This window comes from Micromys minutus (genome assembly GCF_963924665.1).
Source record: "Micromys minutus genome assembly, chromosome: 7".
NCBI classification, from domain to species: domain Eukaryota; kingdom Metazoa; phylum Chordata; class Mammalia; order Rodentia; family Muridae; genus Micromys; species Micromys minutus.
The window spans coordinates 59,573,777-59,594,837 of NC_137976.1; the positions used below are offsets into that span (position 1 = coordinate 59,573,777).

A 21,061-nucleotide genomic window follows, 5' to 3' on the forward strand; every position below is an offset into this window, starting at 1 on the left:
GTAAGTAGAGAGGAAGTTGGGGGAGAACTCTTTGTTATGTCTCAGGGTTCATGAACCTTGAAGGGAAAAAGTCGACACAATAAATCACATTCATAAGTCCTCACAAACAAGAGCATAGATTAACTGCTTGCCCACGGTTTATGAAGGAGAGACCAGAAGTGGCTGTTAATTACTTGGGGTCGTCTAGGGGTTGATAAAAACATTCTGTAGTTACATGGCTGCCAAGGCTACACAATCTCTTTTATTTTCAGATTTATTTATTTATTTAATGTGTATGAGTACATATATATGTAGCTGTCTTCAGACACACCAAAATATGGCATCTGATCCCATTACAGATGGCTGTGATCCACCATGTGGTTGCTGGGAATTGAACTCAGGATCTCTAGAAGAGCAGTCATTGCTCTTAGCCACGGAGCCAGCTCTCCAGGTTGCACAATCTTATAACTAAACAACACTACAGGATTATGTTTTATATTGTATCAATTTTACAATGTGTGAGTGGTATCTCGATGTATTTTTAAAATAATTATTTTTGTATGTATATGAACGTATGAACATCACCAGCATACAAGGGAAAACTTTCAACCATGTGGGCCCAAGAGATCAGACTGAGGTCGCCAAGCTCGGTGGCGATCACTCTAGCTCACTGGCTCTGTCTACATTTAGAAGCATAAAGCCCGTAGTTCCAGTTTTGTGTACTGACGCTGTGTACAAACCCACGTACCTTCCCAATAGCTTCCGTGTGGTGCTGTGTACATATCTGAAGCCTGCTCACCCAATGCTGCCGCTCTTTAGCATCTGTGGCTGATAAAAAGAATACAGACATTACTTATTTTTATACTTACTTGGGGAACACAATTAATTGTCCACAGCACAGGGGATAGATGATTAAAAAGCAAAGGCTAGCACTACTTTCCTTACAGAAAAGGTCACTGACCAGGAAGACTAAGGGTTGGGTTGTCCTTGCTAGGAGTGCAGGAGTCCCATGTCGCTAGAAGAGGACATGAAGCAATAGATCTTAAGTTCCTCCTGGTAGTATCCCATGTTTGTTTCTGTTTATTTACTTATTTTTGTTTGTCAAGACAGGGTTTCTCTGTGTAGCCCTGGCTATCCTAGAACTCACTCTGTAGACCAGGCTGGCCTCAAACTCAGGACCCACCCACCTCTGCCTCTCAAGTGCTGGGATTGAAGTTGTGATACCATTGCCAGCTGAGTCCTTATTTAAATAAACAACCTTGATTAAAAATCTGAAGAGCACTAGTTACTCTTCCAAAGACCCTGAGTTCAGTTCCCAGAAACCACATGGTGGCTCACAACCATCTGTAATGAGATCTGATGCCCTCTTCTGGTGTGTCTGAAGACAGCAACATATATAAAATAAATGTATAAATAAATCTTAAAAAAAAAAAAAAAAAGAATCTGAAGTATCAGCAGTCCTTTCAGACCTTACCAGAATGGCCAAGCAGGATAGCCACTATACTTTATGTATATTTATTCAGTAAAAACACCACACATTACTCCATAAATTAATCCAGACAGAGGTTACAAGCCAGGCACGGCAAGCCTGTAATTACAGCTCTCAGAGATAGAGGACAAGTGTTTGAAGCCAGCCTGGGCTACATTGCAAGGCCCTGTTTAAAAAAGTTCAGCAAGTTTATGGTTATATCACCCTGAACACTCCTGATTTTATCAAAAACCAATATGAAAACCTAAACCCCAAACCAAACATAGTAAGTTATAATTTATCTTAAAGAATATGGACATTTTAACACACCCAATTGTAGTTATTAGTCACTAAAACATGTCAAAAGGACAATGGGCAAAAAAGAAAAAATTCACTGTGGCAGACATATTTAAGTGTCTAGGTCTTGTAGTTATTACTAATCAGGGTTTAAGTTATAAAATAAATCATTTTTATAAGGCCCAATACTCTAGACTCATTCACTGGCCAACTTGAAAAGCATTATAAAGCAGATTTCAGAATCTGTCAGAGCAGTTCTAAGACTGTGCTGTGCTGTGACATCAGTGGCTGTGGACAGGACCCCAGCACTAGGCTCGGCCTACCTCTGAGTTTATACTGCTCCCCGCTGGCAGCATTCACTGTGAAGGTGTGCGAGTCCTCATCGCTGGGTGAGATCACAGCCCCTGCAAGCTGCAAAGTCCCTCTGGGTTTCTGATTTCTAGACTGTTCATTCACAAAGTACTCCAATAGCCCAGCTTCATTGTTTAAAACAAAAAACCTGTAATGATGTTGAGAACGTTGTGATTTTTAAATATTTTCCCTAGCTAAAGTAAAGCACGCAAACTTCAAACATTTAAAAACTACAGTGGTTTTTATTGAAAAACTCAAACAAAACAAACAAAAACCACGTAAAACTAAAGCCTGCCAACAAAGTACCCAGAAACATTACACCAAATTTCCTAGAATAAAAATTATTGTAAACTTAACACATTTAATACAAGGTACAAGATGCAGAGCTGAGGGAGAAGCATTCATTTTAAATAATTCTTGTGGTCCTGGAGATCAAGTCCAGGGACTCATATACCCTAGGCAGACACTCCACCAACGCCCCTTCTAGTGCTTCTAGAAGTGGTAGCCCCAGAAGTGCTTCTCAGGGGAGAACACAATAAGTACAGAAACAAGGCACAGGCCTCCTTTAGAAGAACATCTCTACCTGATAAGCTGCAGACCAGGGCGGTGAGATTTGCTATGATAAAGTATGAACTCTATGCTGCCATAATGCCAGGTAAGCACTAAGTATGGAAGTTGCAAAGCTGCCCCTGCGGTTAAGAGCACACACTCCTCTCGAAGACGACATGAGTTTGGCTCCTAACATCCATTCTGGGTGGCTTGAAATTATGTAGAACTCCAGAGAGATCCAAAACCCTTTTGTGGTTTCTACAGGTACCACCTACCTACCTGCGCACACACACGCAGAGAGAGAGAAATAATAAATGTTTAAAAAAATAAGCCTCGGTAATCAAAGAGATGACTATGATCTAAGTTGTGAAATATACACTGGGAATAATGTCACAGCAGAAGGATGTTGTGACTGTACTGTTAGATAGGTCACAAAGTGACTGCCCTGTTTAAAAATGAAAAGACTGCAACTAGAGAAACAGAAACTCAGGGAACTTGAGATTAAATGATGAAATGCTGATATACCTTGGCAAAGAATTTGATGGAACACTGGTGGACTTTGGAAAAGAATTTGATGTTCTGACTCAGTTAGAGACTGGCTAGTTTAGGGTACACCAATTTAGATCCCAATTTAAGTGGCATAATAGACCTTTTCTTTAAAAGTTACAAAAAAGTTACAAAAAAAATGTCTCAAAATTTATGCTGGGGTTCTGGAAGGCTTTTTGGAACTCTACAGAAGAGAACCTGGAGCAAAGTGTGAGCCAGTTCAAGAGCCAGGAAGATGCTCACTGTCTCCAGTGACATAGAAATAAATGATCACATCAAAGGACTCGGAACAGAATCAGCCTTGTGTTGACGATAAAAAATAAAAAGGTTGAATTTGCCTAAGAAGAGAAACAGAACACTTATCACCTCTTCCCCTTAAGTTTTTCATTGCTGTTTTAAGACAGGGTTTCCCCAGTTGTCCTATTATAGGCCAAGCTGGCTTTCAACAGAAATCCACCTACCTCTGCCTCCGGAGCGCTTGGATTAAAGGTGTGCGCCACCATACCCAGCTCCCTTCTAAGCTTTTTGAGCCTGAAAATAAAATGTTCTCATATTTTGATACAAATTTAACCTTAATATTTTTGAAGCTCCTTGTTTCTTTGGCTTTGTGTTCTTTTTCTGTGACAAAATTTTACATATTCCAGGCAAGCCCCAAACTATGTAGTCAAAGATGACTTTAAATTATGATCATCTTGTCTCTACCTCCTGAGTGGTGGGCTTCCCAGGTATACCACCCAGCTTTGTGCGGCTCTGAGGCTCCAATGCAGAGCCTCATACATGCTAAGCAAGCATTCTGAGTTCCAACCAGTCATATTTTTGTAATTTTAAAACTCACGTTTCTAATTATTGTTGGAGTTGAGTTAAAGACTTTTTCATGTGTTTGTTAAACATTACAAACTGTCAGTCACATCTTTGCTCATTTTTAAGAGTTTTTTTTCCCCCAAAGATTTAAAGGGATTAACATAAAGCAGGTATGAGTTCACGTTCTGCCACCACTGGGCTCTGCTGCTGGGGCGTCGAAACACAGGGAGCTTGACTGCACTTATCCCATTTATCCCATGCCACCATCGTCTGGTGCTGGGCTTCAGGGAAGATAAAGTCTAAGTTGTGGAGGAGCCAAAGTTGGGGTTCCCTGACTTCTGTCTGGGCCTCCAGTCGCAGCTAGAGAACTGTACAAAGAGCAAAGTGTGGTGGTCCACGGGTCCACAAGACGGGGGGCTCCCAAACTCCTGGACATCTAAGCACTGCTGAGTGCCAAGGAGTTGGGGGCCTGTAGGCTGAGGATGGTGTCACAGGGTGAGAAAAAGGAGCCCGGCTTAGCTCACTGGTGATAGTCCTTAGCTTGGCAGAAGTTGTCTGGAAGCTATCTGGAAGAACAGAGAGGTCTTCTATGGGAGGCTTAGGTTGAGGCTCTGTGGGTCTTTGAAGTCTTCTATGCACCCTAACGGCAGTTCTTGATGAAACACAGTCCATGTTCATCCCTACTGCTTATTGACTCTTCATCATGGAAAACAGATGCATATCCACTTCTCAGGATGGACCAGAGACTACCTTTCACAGGGAGGAATGTCAGGGAAGGGGAGCTTTTTTTGCTAAGCCCTCAAGGCCTCTAGGTATCTCATAAGCATGGAGAACTCTGTTCTGGGTCTATGTGACCACAGGTGACGTTTCCTTATGTGGGAAGTGTAGCACAAGCAGGAATCTGGCAGAGAGCAGGGAGCTCCCTGCCATCTCAGATGTGTACCCGAGTTTCCGGAGACTCAGACCTGCTCTACCTTACCAGGTTTCCTGGCAATGTCCACTGTTCCACAAGCAGCCATTGATATGATCTTAAGTTTCTAAAGCTGTCTTTATAAAAATGTCTGTATGAGTCTTCCATTCACAGTAAAGAGGGACTCCTTGGCCTACCAGAAGCCCACCTGCTCATGTGTATGCCGCCCAGGCCAACCAGCAACGCCAGGAAGAAAGGGTATGTGACAGTAGCTGTGGAGAGGGCTCGAAGAGTGAAGGAGGAGAGACTGCCTCCTTCAAAAGGTACTAGACTCTTCATCTAGGTGTGTTTTAGCAGGATGGCCTAGACGATAAACTAGAAAGATACAAGTGCTGAGTACATCAGGAAATTTCTGAGCACGAACCTCCACAACAGAAAACTCGCCTTTTTTTTGTTAAAGGGAAATACTGCAAGGTTATTGTGGATTTTGCAATTGCAGGAGGGTAAAGATTGCCAGTTTGAAGACATAAGTAATTTCAGGCTTCACGGACACCCACAACTTAACCATCATCACAAACAACTGCATTCTAACTCTAAGCACAAACACAAACACTGGTGAAGGTTCTGAACAGGAAGACAATTGTATGTTCTGCTCTGACCTTCCAGAGGCTTTCAGAGCCTACATGCACAGACTCCTAAGCCACTCAAGGACTAGAGTCAAAACTGAAAAGAAGTGGAGCCAGGAAAACTCTATTCCAGAGCAAGCCATTCTTTGGGGGTGGGGTGGGGGCAGGGAAAGAGCACAGGCAGGGTCACTCCTCACTGGCCTCAGTCAGACTCCCAGCGTAGCTGTGGACAGTTTTGAAAATCTGATCCTCCACCTCTAACCTGAGTGCTGCAATTAGACGTACAGCACCACGCCTACCTTATGTTTGCAGGCTAGAGACAACCTTGGGTGTCATTTCTACCTTATTTTTGAGACAGGATCTCAAAATGGCTTGGAACTCTCTATTTTGGATGGCTCAACAGTCTGCCCAGTGTGTGAGCCACCATGCTGGGCTTAACATAGGCTACAGGGATCAAACTTGGGACCTCAAGCCTATGTGGCAAGTGATTTACCAAGAGAACCATCCATCTTTTTTGGTATTACACACGTCTATGCATTTATGCACAACTGCCATGATGCATTTGTGGAGGTTTGTAGGAATCTTTCTTCCCGTCATGTGGGTGTGCAGATGGGAATCCTCACCCGAGCCATTCTGCTGACCTATCAACAGAGCTGTCTTACCAGCCACCAAGCAGTTCCTTCTAGAGCACACTCACACAGGTGTCTCCTGCCTGCTCAAAGCTGCTTTCAGCTGAAACAGAAATGACTTGGAGGGAAGAACATGACCTTGAATAGATAGCAAAGGCACGATGCTTTTGTCCCGTAAGCTTCTTTTTGCAATGCACAGAAGAGGCGGCCTGGCAAGCCACAGAGCTCCCTGTGACGCTGTGGCTTCCCGACAGCATCTCATCCCACACTCAAGAGCTGGTGTGCTCATGCAGTGCTTCATGACCATGCACAGCGGTCAGAACGGGAAGGCGGTTTTGTTCTTTATCTGTATGATTTGTGTGTCTGTCTGGTGGGAGGGTGGAAATGCATATGCCATGGCTTCTTTTTAAAAAATCCTATTCTTCATGGGTATTTCTGCAATTCTTCACAGTGTATGAAAAACATTCTTTCTCCACACACACGTGAATTATAAACAGTATAATACATGATTTTGTGAAAATAATCTGTCTATAAAAATAGACTTTAGACTCAAATTTAGTTGCTTATAAATTTTAGTTTTATTACTTTAAGGAATAATTAAGGCTGGGGAAATGGTTCACTGGTAAGAGCACATGCTTAAGAGCCTGAGGACCTGAGAAGTCACCGTCTCCCAAATAAAGGCTGTGGCATGGCCAGAATAAAAGGGTAGAAGCAGGCACAAGGGTGCATGTCTATATTTCTAGCTACTCCAGATACAAAGGCCAGAAGAACTGTTGGGGCTCAACCTAGAAAGCTCATTTACTTATTAATGTTTAAATTTGGTTGTTTGAGACAGGGTCTCTTTATGTAGCCTGACTGTTCCGGAGCTCACTATGTAGAGCAGGTTGGCCTCATACAGAGATCTATCTGCCTGCCTCTGCCTCCCTATGCTGGGATTAAAGTTGTGGGCCACCATGCCTAGCAGCAGTTCATTTCCTTAAAAAATAAAATAAAGCCTGCACTGTGCTGCATCGTCCACTAGTTCTACTTCCTGACAGACAAAAAATGCAGAGACTTGAACAGATATTGGCACAACACTCCCAGCAAAGCCTTACTTATAACTGCCAAGGAAGAAACAACTGCCCATCAGTGGACGGATGGACAGACAAGGTTTTATATGCACATGCTGGAGCATTATTGTCCTTTACACAATGGTGTGGACCAAGGAAACGGTTTATTGGGTGAGGACACTTCTCCCAGCCTGATTCCGAGCTACACCCCAGGTCCTGCATGATAAAAAATGAAAACTGAAAGATTTCTTCGGACTTCAAGACACATACACACACACACACACACACACACACACACACACACACACGAATCAAATAATGTAATTAAAAACTGGACCAACAAAATGGCTCAGTGGATGAGGGAATGTTGTCAGGCCTGAAGACAGGATAGAAACAGAACTGACTGTGAGCTCTGTGTGACACGCAGGCACACAGAGGTGTGCTCTTGGACATATCCATATATGTAAATAGAAAAATAAAATGAGAGGAAGAAAAACCCAAAGTGCTAGGTGGTGGCATATGTCTTTAATCCCAGCACACAGGAGACAAAGGCAGGCAGATTTCTGAGTTCTAGGACAACCAAGGCTACTGAGAAACCCAGTCTCGAAAAACAAAATGAAACACCCCGACCGACACTGTGATACAAGAAAACTATGCAGAGTGAAATAAGGTCACAAAAGGTCACGTACTATAGGCTCCCTGGCCCACGGCAGAAGTGGTAAAATCCAGAGACTAAGACAGGAGGAGGTTGTAGAAGGAGCTAGTGAAAGGTACGGAGATTAGCAGTTCTGACAGTTGTACAAAATGGTGACTGTATTTAATAGCACTGGGTTAGAGGATTTAAGTCTTATTATTTAATGTAAAAATTCCCCATATCTAAGGAGAAAGCCTTCCAGTTTGTAGGAGAGACGTGGTAAATCCTCCTCTAAAAGTTTCCCAGCTATTTGTACTGACATCAGCATATAACACAATCAGTTCCCAACCTCTTAGGAGGCTGACATCCAAAGACAGTCAGCTTACCTGAACTGCCACCCGGTGACAAGGTTGGTGTACTTCATTAAATAGCCGCTAACACTCTCCATGTGATCACTGTTTCAAAAAGAACAGAGCTGAGGTTAGTGGAAATATAAGAAAAGCACAAACAAACAAACCCAGACAACTATACAGTTTTGAAAACAGCTGCAGAGACACTAATCATTAAATTTTCCAGACAAGGTCATGATCGCCTTTAATTACCCTCAGGAAGCAGAGGCAGAAAGATCCTCTGTATGTTCGATCGAGGCCAGCTGGGTCTAGAGAAACTACCTTGTGTAAAGAAAAAAAAAAGAAAAAGAAAAGTGTCAAACCTACTAATTTTCTTCAAAATTTTTATTATTTGAATTATAGTCATGTAAATAAAAGCTACATAAATATAAACACAAATATCCTGTGAATGCTCTATTTAAAAACAACTACCCAAATGATTTCCTAAAGAACTTTTTCTGCTCTGGGTATTTAACATTCACTCTGCCTTCCCTGAACCGTGTGTCCATGAGACTTGCTCTTTTGTTCCGTCCTGTAGCCCCACAACCTTCCAGGTGTAGTCTCCATTAACCCTTCAAAGCCCCAGGTAGAACACAACAGAAGTTATTTCCTCAAAGCATCAAGGTGTCCATAATTCACCATTTGGAAAACTTCCTAGTCTGGGTTCTCCACTGCAAGCCTGTCTCTGGAAGGTGTCCTCCCCCGCCTGGTGGCGTGCCATAAAAGCACTGCAGCTGAGTACGGCCCACAAGAACTGGACTTGTAGGGTTATATGCCTGTGGATTGCTGGGACAAACTTTTCTAAAATCTTACTATACTAACTACTCTTTAGAAAGACAGACATGTTAAAGCCAAAGAGGGTCAGAAAAGATGGTTCAGTAGGCAAAGGACTTGCTGTGTATGACAACCTGAGTTCAGATACTGACATTAAAGTAAAATCACAAATCGAATTACTTTAATCCCAGTGCTGAAAAGAAATGGGAAGATCCTGGGCCTCTCCTAACCAACTGGTGAACTCCAGGTTCAGTGACAGACCACCCCAGAAATGAGGTAAAGGTCTGGAGATCTGGTTCAGCAGGGAAAAGCACTGGTGAACAAATCTGATGATGGGATTTCCAGGAAGGAGCCGATGCTATAGAAGGAAACAGGTCACTCCTGCAAGTTGTCCTCTGACTTCCACACACATGCATGGCACCTACGCATGCTTGTGCATGTATACACAGACACACTAAATAAATGCAAGTATATATATATGGTAGTCACCTGACACTGACCTTCACACAGATACGTGGGAGCACCTGCCTACCCACCCCATCCCATATACATTAAAAATCAAACAATTAAAAACTGCACCATCTTCATTACCTCTATTCAGTCACTTTTCCTTTCTTACTGATGGTATTCCTCATCTGCAAGCTACTGTACCAGTCATTTAACAGCTAACAGTAAAATTATAAATATATAATTTCAACAGTATTATCTACAAAAACCATCCAAAGTGGTTCCTCACAAGTCACAACACTGTGATTTGTGTTCTAATGTCATCAAAACTTTATTGGTGGATACTTAAATAAAGAGTTAACTTTTTTTAAATACAGCATACTAGCACACACCTGTGGTCCCTGTACTCACTACGCAAAAGAATCACGAGTTCAAAGCCATGGTCAGCTACCAGGCCAGAGATAAAAAGGATAACTTTCTCATAAGTACACGAAAGGTGTTGATGGTGACTGACTTGGTAACAGAGTGACTCCAGTCTTCTAAGAGGCAGATTCAAGCTGGGCATGGTGGCAACCTGCCAGAAATCCCAGCCCTTGATGGGTTAAGGCAGGAACATGGTGAGCTCAAGAGCAGCCTGGGCTTCATAAAAGGAAACCCTCTCTCAAAACAGCAGCCAAAAAGCAAGACTCAAATACGTCAGTGTAGACTACTAAAATGAAACACCAGCCCCCAGATTATACAGAAACAACTTGAGCACTCCTGTTCTTTGGCACAGGCAGGCTCTCTTTCATCTTTCCCCCTTTCTGTCCCCCAAAACTAGTTAGCACAGCTAGTTGATGTGGGAAGATGGTGCCACCTGGTGGCCATGAGAAGATGCTGTGAGACTTAATGTTCTGCTTTGGGAGCTGTGGAATGTGTGCTGCAGTCAGTATTCAGCCAAGGAAGACAGACCTTAGAGTCCTGTTGTCTCTGCCCTGCCAGTGCTGGGATGGGAGGCATGTAGCACCTCTCTGTGCTGGACCAGAACTTTTCTTTGTTCCTTTTCTCCTTATACAAGCTAGCACCTCCTAATCCAAATATCCCAAGTCCTAATTCCCACACATTTATATCAAAAGCTGAAAGCTCTCAGCTTGGAACACTGCTGATAAATTTCTGATGGAAGCCTGTGACCAAGCGTGTGTGACCTTCCAGCGTTCATCTTCCACTCCTTAGAAATTATACATTCGTGTAAAAATGATTGAAAAAAAGTATATACATTTTTGCAGATCTTTTGAAAAATTTATTTATTGAGTGTGAGTACACTGTAGCTGTCCTCAGACACACCAGAAGAGGACATCAGATCTCATTACAGATGGTTGGGAGCCACCATGTGGTTGCTGGGACTTGAACTCAGGACCTCTGGAAGAGCAGTCAGTGCTCTTAACCGCTGAGCCATCATCTCTCCAGCCCCGTTTTTTTTGTTTGTTTGTTTGTTTGTTTGTTTTTTGTTTTTTTGCAGATCTTAATGAACCTTTTAGTATTAAGACAATCTGGCTGCTAATTGAGGAAAACATCACATACCTCATTTTATCGTGCTGTTTCATGTTCTATATACATCAGGTGATGAAAACAAGACTGAAAACTAGCTATGAAGAACTTATCTTCAGGAACACCACTGCTCCCAAATTAGGAGTTTTCAATGTATCATCTCCTTGGAATTAGTCCTGGAAGCTGCCTAGGAAAATAGCTGGTGAAGGGGCTGGAGAGATGGCTTGGTAGCTGAGAACACATACTGCTCTTCCAGAGGCCCTGAGTTCTCTTCCCAGCACCCATGTTGGGTGGTTTACAATTGGCTGTATTGATAGATTAGAGAAGTTCAATGTCTCTGGCTTCCTTGGGTATCAGCATGCACATATTCATAACCAAATATTAGTTTTTATTTTAATTAATAGTATTATAAATACATAAATAGATGTACAATAGGTACAGTATAACATCAAGACAGAACAAGAAAGGGTAAATATAAAGATATAAGAAAGGACTGAATGCAGGTAATGTATTATGAAATATTCATGAAGTATTATTAAACAGGATATAAAAGTAATTGTTTTACTAGTTTTAAACTCTAAATTTTGTTTTTAGTTTGGTGGTAGATAACTTATACTCTATATAAAAAAGGAAAATGTAATGTGAAGTTCCATGGCTTACATTCACTCCCAGCCTATTCTGAACTGTAGAGAGACTCTGGGATGTTCTTATTTATCTGTAAGCTTTTTTTGCAAGGTTAGTAACACTTATAAAGTTTTTAAAAAGCTGCTTAGCTGAACTGCCCAGCAGTATTAATGTGTTTAGTCTGACACTTCTAAAAAACCACTGTTTCAATTCCCAATCTCCATTTTTACTACATACTTACTTCTTGTACACACACACATACACACACACACACACACACACACACACACACACACACAAATACACACACACTAGGTTAGCCCTGAACTTCTCAAACCTATTCCACCTGCTTTAACCCCCCTAAGGGGTGGTATCACAGGTGTTAGGCTCCAACCTTTAACCTTATAAAATGTTTCAAATCAGACTTTCTTTTAAGTGCACTTCCAGATCCTTTCCATTAAGAACAATGATTCCCAGGCAGTAGTGGATTGCCTCTTCAGTCCTCTTTAGTCTTAGCACTTGGGAGGCAGAGGTAGACAGATCTCGGGTTTGAGGCCGGCCTGTTCTAAACAGCAAATTCCAGGACAACCAGAGCTACACAGAGTAAACCTGTTTCAAACAAACAGCAATGAAAAAGAAACAAGAAAGGAAGGAGGAAAGAAGGAAGGGAGGGAGGGAGGGAGAGAGGGAGGGAAAGAAAGGGATTGCTACAAAGCAGTCTGAAACCCACTGAAAAGTAAGAGATTCCTAAGGAGAAACACTCACACAGAGCAAACACAGCAGCAAGGATCTCTGGCACTGGAACACAGTAATAGCAGGAATGTGTTTTAGTTGATGTCCAAGTTTCTAAAAGGCCTTCCTTCTTTCTCAAGTTCCCTTCCGGTGCCCAGTGTATATGAGCACCTCTCTTCCCGTGCCCCTCCCTCCTGTCAGCCCCCTTTGCCCACTGGGCAGTGTTGCTGCTTCTTTCCCATCAGAGTCACGGGCATCTATTTTATGTATCTACACACAATCTAGAAGCCACACACCAGAGATCAGGGATGGCATCTATCTAAAAAGAATATGTCATTCAACAGAGTAAAGGTCTCTACAGTACCAGGCTGGGGTGACAGGACCTGCTGACTGAGTTGGTGTGAAATGAGAAAGGGATAGTGAGAGAACAGCAAAGTCAAGAGCTAGATTCCAACGGCAGTAACTAGGCAAAAACCAGATGTCACACCCGAACGGGGTCCCAGAGGAACTCAGTGGCCTTAGGGGCCTGCAAGTTGCACAGAGGAGGCATCTGGTATGACTGAGACACAGATAGAGACCCAGCAGTACATACATAGCCTGTGTGCATACAGCGCATTTGAAGACGTGGTTGTAAAGAATACCCAAGATATATAAATGACAAGAGAGGGCTGAGAGAGGACGCTGGGAAAAGTTCAAGGATAAGCACGATGGGGCATCAGGACAGAGAAGCAAGGGTAGTAGAGTACCGTAGAGTGTGAGGCCAGTGGAGCTCAGTTCTACCTCAGACTGATGACCAAGGGGGTGTGGCAGAGTGGACTGACAAGGGCAGAGCCAGGTGGCGAGTGCTGGCAGAGCCTCCAACACTTAGACTTGAGCAGAGGGACATTTCAGTTTGAGTTGACCAGGCCTTTTAAATGCTATTAAAAAAAAAAAACAAAAACAAAAACAAAAAACTTTATGGGCTGAAGAGATGGCTCAGAGGTTAAGAGCACTGACTGCTCTTCCAAAGGTCCTGAGTTCAATTCCCAGCAACCACATGGTGGCTCACAACCGTCTGTAATGAGACCTGGCACCCTCTTCTGGTGTGTCTGAGGATAGCGACAGTGTACTCACATACATAAATCTTTAAAGACTACTTTCTGAATAACTTAGTTTATGTGCATATATTATGTGTACTCATATACATAAATCTTTAAAAACTACTTTCTAAATAACCTAGTTTATGTGCATATATTATGTTGCCTACATGTACGTCTGTGTGAGGGCACTGGATTCTGAAGTTACGGACAACTGTGCACTGCCATGTGGGTGCTGGGAATTGAACCCAGGTCCTCTTAACCACTGAGCTACCACTTCAGCCCTTTTAAATGCTGTTTTAATGAGGAAATCTTTATGAATGAAGACATTTAAAGAACAAGTGTTTCTAGAAATCAGGGTATGCCATGCATGCTTTTGAATCACAGGGATGAATTCTTCAAGTTTTGGCTAATGGTCTGTGTGTTTAACTCTACCCCTTTTTTGTTCAGGAGCTCTCTGTATTGGTAGAATGTGTGTGAAACTTAGGAGTTAAAAGCAAAACTCTGTGAAAGACGTATCTATCATGAATAATGATCATATACGTGAAATAAATGTTATAGTATACATGGTTATATGTACTTAACTAATGACTGGAATATAGCTCAGTGATTAAGAACTTAGCTAGCAAGCTCGAAGCCATTGGTTTATTCCAGCACCAAAGAAAACTAATCATTTTTATTACTGCAGTGTTCTCTAATTGATACTCTGCTAGAACTACAGACGGTCTGAGGATTACCCCATTCACAAACTGCTACAATTCCATAGGAAGGGGCTGGCAGAGGACTCCTGAGTGGGAAAAGACAGATCAACTGTAGTTCTCAGGGCAATAGCAGCACACAGATTTTCAGCCCAATCCCACGGGGCCGGGGGGTGGGGCACAAAGAAGGCAAGTGACACACAGGACAGAGTATGTTAAAGGGCAGAACTTCAGGGCCTGGCTAGAGCACACATCTTATCAAAAGCTTCAAGCTGTACCGACTCTGCCAAATAAGACTTTGTTTCATCACATGAGACTTAATTTCATCACAGAAAAAAATAATGTGCAATTGGTACACATGATTTGTCTTCCAAGGAATGCTGGGTGAGCAGAGGTATTGGCTGCCCTTTGTTCCAGAGTTGTTTTCAAGGCTGTGTAACAGCAGCTTAGAAGACAGAGGCACTTTCCAAAACTCTGCCAGTCCTTCCTCTGAAAAGTACAATTATTTGCTAATGCCAAAAGAGACCTGCCTTTTAGTTAGTTGTGGTTAGCTGGTGGAGAGCCAAAAATAAAAGGTTTTAAGTGTTTAAACTTTGGAAAGGCAGCCCCTACCACATATGCCCAGCCTGCCTTTTAGCAGTCCCTCTGGTTTGCTCCTTTCCATCCATTTCATTAAACAGTGCAGTCACCTTTGCACACCTTTCCTCCCAGCACTTAGTAGGCAGATGCAGGTGGATCTCTGAGTTTGAGGCCAGCCTGGTCTACAGAGGGAGTGCCAGGACAGCCAGAGCTACACTGAGAAATCCTGTCTCAAAAAACAAAAACAAACAACAACAAAACCTGACACAGAACAGAAAAATAAAGAGAGAAATTCATCTATGAACTGTTAGTGAAAAAGGTGGGACCCTGAATTAAGAAATCTGTTCTCTCTACAAATGTTAAGTAAAATCCGTATGTGAACTGAATATAAATGACTCTAAAAGAAAGATTAGGGCTAATGAAATAAATTCAACCAACTTTCTTTTAGGGTCGTCAAGGGACAGTCTGCAAACACTGATGAGGTTCATTCCTTTCCTGAAAGCCAGGAGCTTCTGACTTCCACTCTGCTGGGTGTGCGCATAATTGGGAAACAGACTCACACACTGAATGGGCTCAAAACTAATTGTTATGAGTTAGAATCGTAGCAAAACATGAGACAAAACCACGTGTTAAACTGGGTATTATTATCAATAAGTATCCATTAATTTACAGTCTATCTTCTTTTAATACTCTATGCAAATAACTAACTAGACATAAAATTTTTCCATTTACTAGCTATGGGATCCTGGCCAACTCATTTCAGCTTCCATTTTCTTCCCCTGTAAAACAGTCAGTGCACACTACCTTCCTCTGAGAACTGTGGGGATTAAATATGTCTGTGTCTGAAGCTCGCTGAATGTGGCCTGAAAACGCTCAGGTATACTGAGCTGGGCACATCTAAAGCCCAATGCATAATCTGACTGCCCCAGATTCATTTATCCTCTACATTTTCAAAATATTAAATGTGGGTAACAACTGGCATCAACTGTCCCTTCCCTTACTACCAAGGCCCTCATCCACTCCTCCTTTTACCCTTACTGTTCTGTGTCCTGGTCCCTTGGTTTATCTCCTAGCACCTAACTGCCTCCTAGTAACTAACAATCAAATCAAATTTGTTTGATCACACCACACAATGATTTGATATTAGGAGATCATCCGGACTCCATTCATTACTAACAGAGGTTGGCATTCTCTGGCATAGCTGGTACATGCCCTGTGCAGGACAGCTCCGAGAAAGCTGCCGCTTTAGCTGGTGTGATGGTAACGTGTCCTCAATCAATCTGGAAGGCTGAGGTGGGGAGGGCTGGGTTTAGAGCCCTAGACTGGGCCCCAGAGACCTGGCCCTCCTACCTCCCTCAGAGGGAAAGGTATGGTTTAGTAAACGCATCACAGCACTGGTGAGACAGAGAAAGTGGGTTCCTGAGTTTAGTGAGAGAACTTATCTCAAGAAATAAAGTGGAGAGGGCCACAGGGAAAGCAGGGAAAGCACTTGCCACATAAGCCTGGCAAGCCCACAAGTGAAAGCAGAGTGCAGACTGCCACAGCTGCCTCTGACCAGGGTGACATGGACACCCTGGTGCTCGTTCACACTCACACACATCAGAGTGATGATAGACTTCCAAATACTAAAAATAAAAACAAGATGGGAAACCACTAAGGAAGATGCTCAAGTTGACCACTGGTGTCCACACACACATGAGCCAAACACGTACAGGCACACACGTACCCAACACACACATGCACACACACGCATACATCTTTTCTGTCATTAACAGTGCTCTAAGGGGCCAGTGAGATGGCTCAGTGGGTAAAGGCACTTGCTGCCAAGCTTAAGGAACTGAGTTCAATCCACATAGTGGAAGGAGAACTGACTCCTCCCTCAAGTCTCCACTGTGACACACACACCTACACACAGACAAATAAAATACATTTTATTTTAAGCTACAATAGTGTTGGCCTACATGCTTGCAAGGTTTTGTCTAGTTTTGTCTCCCTATATTGCTAAAGGGAAGTAAAATCCTAAAATATATTGAATACAAATAAGTACCTACTATACAAAGAAATAATACAACTTTATCTGGCACTCTGGCTCATACCTTTACTCCCAGCATGTAGAAGGCAGAGGCAGGCAGATCTCTGAGTTCCAATCCAACTTGGTCACAGAACTAGTTCCAGGTCAGCCAGGACTACACAGAGAAAGCCTGTCTCCAACCCCTCCCAAAAAAAAAAACAAAACAAAAAAACAAAAAACAGAAGGTTGGAGAGCCAAGTGTAGTACAACATTTTTTTAAATTAATTCCAGCACTGGAGAGGCAGATGAAGCAGGCAGATCTGAGTTTGAAACCAGCCTGTTCTACCTAATAAATTCAGACCATGCAGGGTTACATAGTAAGACCCTGTCTCAAATAAAAGGGGAGAGAGCAAGGGGCAGGGACTGCAGATGGGAGAGTGGTTCCGTTGTATAACCACAAGGACTGGTATTCAAATCCCTGCACCCACTTAACAAGTCAATTCCACAAATTCCAGCTGAGGGACCCAGTGCCTATCTGGGCTCACAGGCATGCATACTGCACACATTTACAAAGACATGCACACACACAAGTTAAAAACAAAAAAAAACTTGCGAGACAGAAGCAGGTAGACTGCTGGGAGTTTAGGGCCAGCCTGGTCTACAGATGAGCTCCAGGGTTACACAAACTCTGTCTCAAAAAAAAACAAAACAAAAAGAGCAATCAGGAAAAATACTTTCTCCAGGGAGGAAAGCTAAGTGGCTGGGACAAGCATTTAAGACAAATATATCACCTATGTAATCCTTCTACCTATGTTAAAAAAAATTAAGAAATGCTTTAAATATTATGTTCATTAACATTTTAAAATGTTAATTTACATCTTCAACCTGACTATAATCCCAACACTTTGAAGGCAGAAGAATCAGGAGTTCAAAGTCATCCTCAGCTACATAGCAAACTCAGGGCAAGCCCAGCTACTTGAGACCCATTCTCAAATCAATCAGTCAATCAATCAATCAATCAATCAATCTCTTTCACTCACTCACTCACTCACACACACACACACACACACTATGTACCCAACAATGTACATTTTCAAAACTTAAGGTTACTAGTGAGGTTTGTAGTGTTCAGATAGGCAGTTAAATACCTGGCTCTAGAGTTCCTGAAAGATTTCCTGACTCAGACTCCATTAACTGAGGTCAGAAAGGAGAAAGAGATAAAGAGTCCACAACACAAGTAAGACCAGCCTTGAAAAGAGGAAAAGCCAACCAAAGCAACTAAAAAAGAAAAGCCAAGCCAACCACCAGTTGGCTCAGGAGCAGGGCACTGAGAGGAAACAAAGAGAAAGTGCTGTCAAGAAGTCAAGAAAGTGGGGTGATGGTGCAGCTGTGGCTCAGGGATAAAAGGGCTGGCTTTCTCAAAGAGGTCAAGAAAGAATTCTAAAGGCATGTGTACTTACAGGGAACTCAGGTGGAAGAAAGAAAGAAAATTACTCATTGTTCCTTGGTAGGGACAGAGCAAATGGCTTGAGTTGTTTGAGAAGCAGTAAGTGTAAACTGCTTTCCAGAGCAAAGGACTAGGTCACCCTTTGTGATCATTATTTTGTCTTAAACACCTTTAGACTCTAAACCTGGGGTGGGTTGGGGGTGGAGAAGCCAAGAAGAGGAGACCACGAGTTTTGAGCACCTAATATTTGCTCTAATCCAATTTAATCTTTCACTTTAATTCAGAGTGGTTCAGAATTACTACTACTATAAGACTGACCACTGGCTATCTTGAACTCTTCCTTACTTCCTCAAAATATCCCCACAATTTTTTTTCCCCTATGGTTCATCTTGACACATAAAGGAAGAGGGGCTGGAGAGATGGCTCAGTGGTTAAGAACACTAGCTGCTGTTCTGGAGGACCTAGGTTTGGTTCCCAGAACCCATGTGGCAGCCCACAACTGTCCATGAGTCCAGGCCCAGAGGACCTGATGCTTTCTTCTAGCTTCAACAGCCAATGTACACATGTACAAACATACATACATACAAGCAAACATTCATACACATAAAAAATGAAAAAAAAATCACAAAGGGGGAGAGATTACACTGACTTTACTTCAATCCCCACTTGCCAATGACCGACTCTTCTCATTTCTGCAGGTTCACACCTGCAGATTTCACATACATATATATTTGCATATTAGGGCTTTTTGTGGGGAGTGATACAGGTCTCTCTATGTAGTTCTGGCTGTGCTGGAACTCACCATGCAGACCTGAGGCTCACCTCAAACAGAACCTCCAGCCTCTGTGCCAGGAATTAAAAGAGTACCACCACACCCAGGCCATATTTGCATACTGCATATATATGAATAGTACTCATGATAAATATGTATCTTTCACAAAATCTTGGGTCTAACCCCTTCCAAGTTTCACAAGTGCAGTCAAAGGGCTTAAAACAATCAAAACCCAAAACAAACAAAAACCAACTAGAAGTAAACACACAGGCAATTACCCAAATTCCAGTATTCATCAGTGTAGATTCAACATCATAGGGTGCCCCAATTCCATTCATTCTTAGAATTATGGGTAGTAATCTCTATCTACACTTCACATATATATAATTTTTAAACCCACCAAAATGAAGCTTTTGACATTTCTCCAAGTTTTCCGTTTACATTAATAAAACCCAACATATGTAGAATTTCTCAAGAGTTTTCAAGTAGCCTGCTCAGACTCTACTGCCTGTCTGCCTCTGCACCCTAAGTATTTAATTTCCTCCCCTCCTCTACCTTCTCTAAATGACAAGCACCCAAAGGTTGACTTTAGTCACTCCAATCATCCCACAAGCTGAGTCCAGCCTTTGCCTCTAAAAGCGCTGAGATCCACGGTTTCTGCTCTAACCGCCAGTCCGGCTTACTTGTAAACAGATTACAACAGAGGCAAAGGAAAAAAAAAAAAAAAAAACAGAAGTGAGTGCAGAAATAAATCAGAGGAAGAATAAACCCTTGGGCAATGGAGAAAATTCTGGGGTATATTTCTGAATTCCTCAAAGGGCCTCAACAAATACCTGTTGAATGAATTTCTGAAGAAAGTGAATCCTGGTACGAAAGCGGGTTTCTATCTCCAAGTCAGATTATCAGCTGCTTCGGAAGTGGCCCTGCAACTGGAATAGGCAGACCCCAACACTTTCCGAGCCACCCTAGAACATTACTTTAGAGGGCCATACCTGTACTGCCAGCCTTTGGCACTGCCACCGCGGCTGCTGTTGCTGCTGCTACTGCTGATGGCACCCCCGCAGCCGCTGTTCTTGTTCGGGGTCACTGCTGTGGCCAAGCCCTCCAGCTTCCCTTCACTCTCGGAGACTTTCATCATCACGGATGCCGGCTCACCTCCCTGCATCTTAACTCCAAAGTTCATTTGCCCTTCTCGGGCGGGAGAGAGCAAGTGCAGAGCTATTTTGTGGGCACTTTTCCCCCTTTCTCTCTCGTTTTTTTTTTTTTTTTTTACTCTCAATGGGATCTCAGACCTTGGCTAGAGTGGAAACCGGCAGTGGTCCAGAAAAAGAGGACAGACATTTCCACTTTGGTTAAAAGTTTTAAAGAGCACAGGTACCCTTCGGATAGAAGCCTCTATTGAGCAAGAACAAGGAGGACAAATCACCCCGCCAGAGGGCTCGGTGCCACACTCCGAGGAGCAGCCGGGCGGCTCGGGCGAGGTCGCGGATCCTCCGCCTGGGAACGCGGGGCAAGGACGGGGACCACGGCCCGGGAGCCCCGTAGCCCACGGCCTGACCTCAGGACTCGGGGTCGGGCCAGCCGCGCTGCTTCTTCTCCTCAGCGGGGTCCTCAGGAGAAAGGGCCCGTCCAGCCAGCTCGGCGGTTCCCGCCGCAGCCCCGAACTGAGCCGGAGCGGTCGCGCGCAGCCCGCGGAGGGTCGGGCAGACGCCGCCGGGCGGGACGCGGGCTCCGAGGCCGCTTCAGCTTGGGCCGGAGGCTAGAGGTTCGCCGCGGCCTCCTCCGAGAGCCCTAGCCCGGGAGCCCGGCGGCGTTCACCGGAGCCAATTGCTCCCTGGAGCTTCCTTAGCCCTAAACGTAAAAGCCAGGGACCCGGCCGCCGCCCCACCCACAGCCGGTCACCCACCCGCCTGCTAACTCTCCCCGCCTTCCTTTCCGGTGTCGTGTGAGCTCATTTCCGCTAAAACTGAAGCGCCGGCGCCATCTTTGATTGGGGCAGTCGAGCCCGAAAGGAGGCGGTGACAGGAACCTCAAGGGAAAGAAAGAGCTGGCTGTGGAGAATAGCCACGGGAAAGGAGGGAGAATGGAATGGTCTTGTTAAACAGGCCCTATACTCTCTTATAGAGCCCCATTCCTTGCTTTCTAA

At 43.5% G+C, this 21,061-nt stretch overlaps 1 protein-coding gene across 2 annotated transcripts in view; it reads right to left on the reverse strand.

The window, feature by feature from the left end:
• Positions 1-20,793, reverse strand: part of OSBPL11 (oxysterol binding protein like 11) — a 57,835-nt gene extending 37,042 nt beyond the window's left edge. For both annotated transcript variants that reach the window (XM_080918741.1, XM_080918740.1), the window contains exons 1-4: positions 19,908-20,793; positions 8,226-8,294; positions 2,068-2,243; positions 728-807 (exon numbers count right to left, since the gene is read on the reverse strand). In XM_080918741.1, coding sequence (XP_080774867.1) covers positions 728-807; positions 2,068-2,243; positions 8,226-8,294; positions 19,908-20,098 — 516 coding nt within the window. In that variant the 5' untranslated portion in view covers positions 20,099-20,793. The remainder of the gene's footprint in view (positions 1-727; positions 808-2,067; positions 2,244-8,225; positions 8,295-19,907) is intronic.
• Between the last annotated feature and the right edge of the window lie 268 nt (positions 20,794-21,061).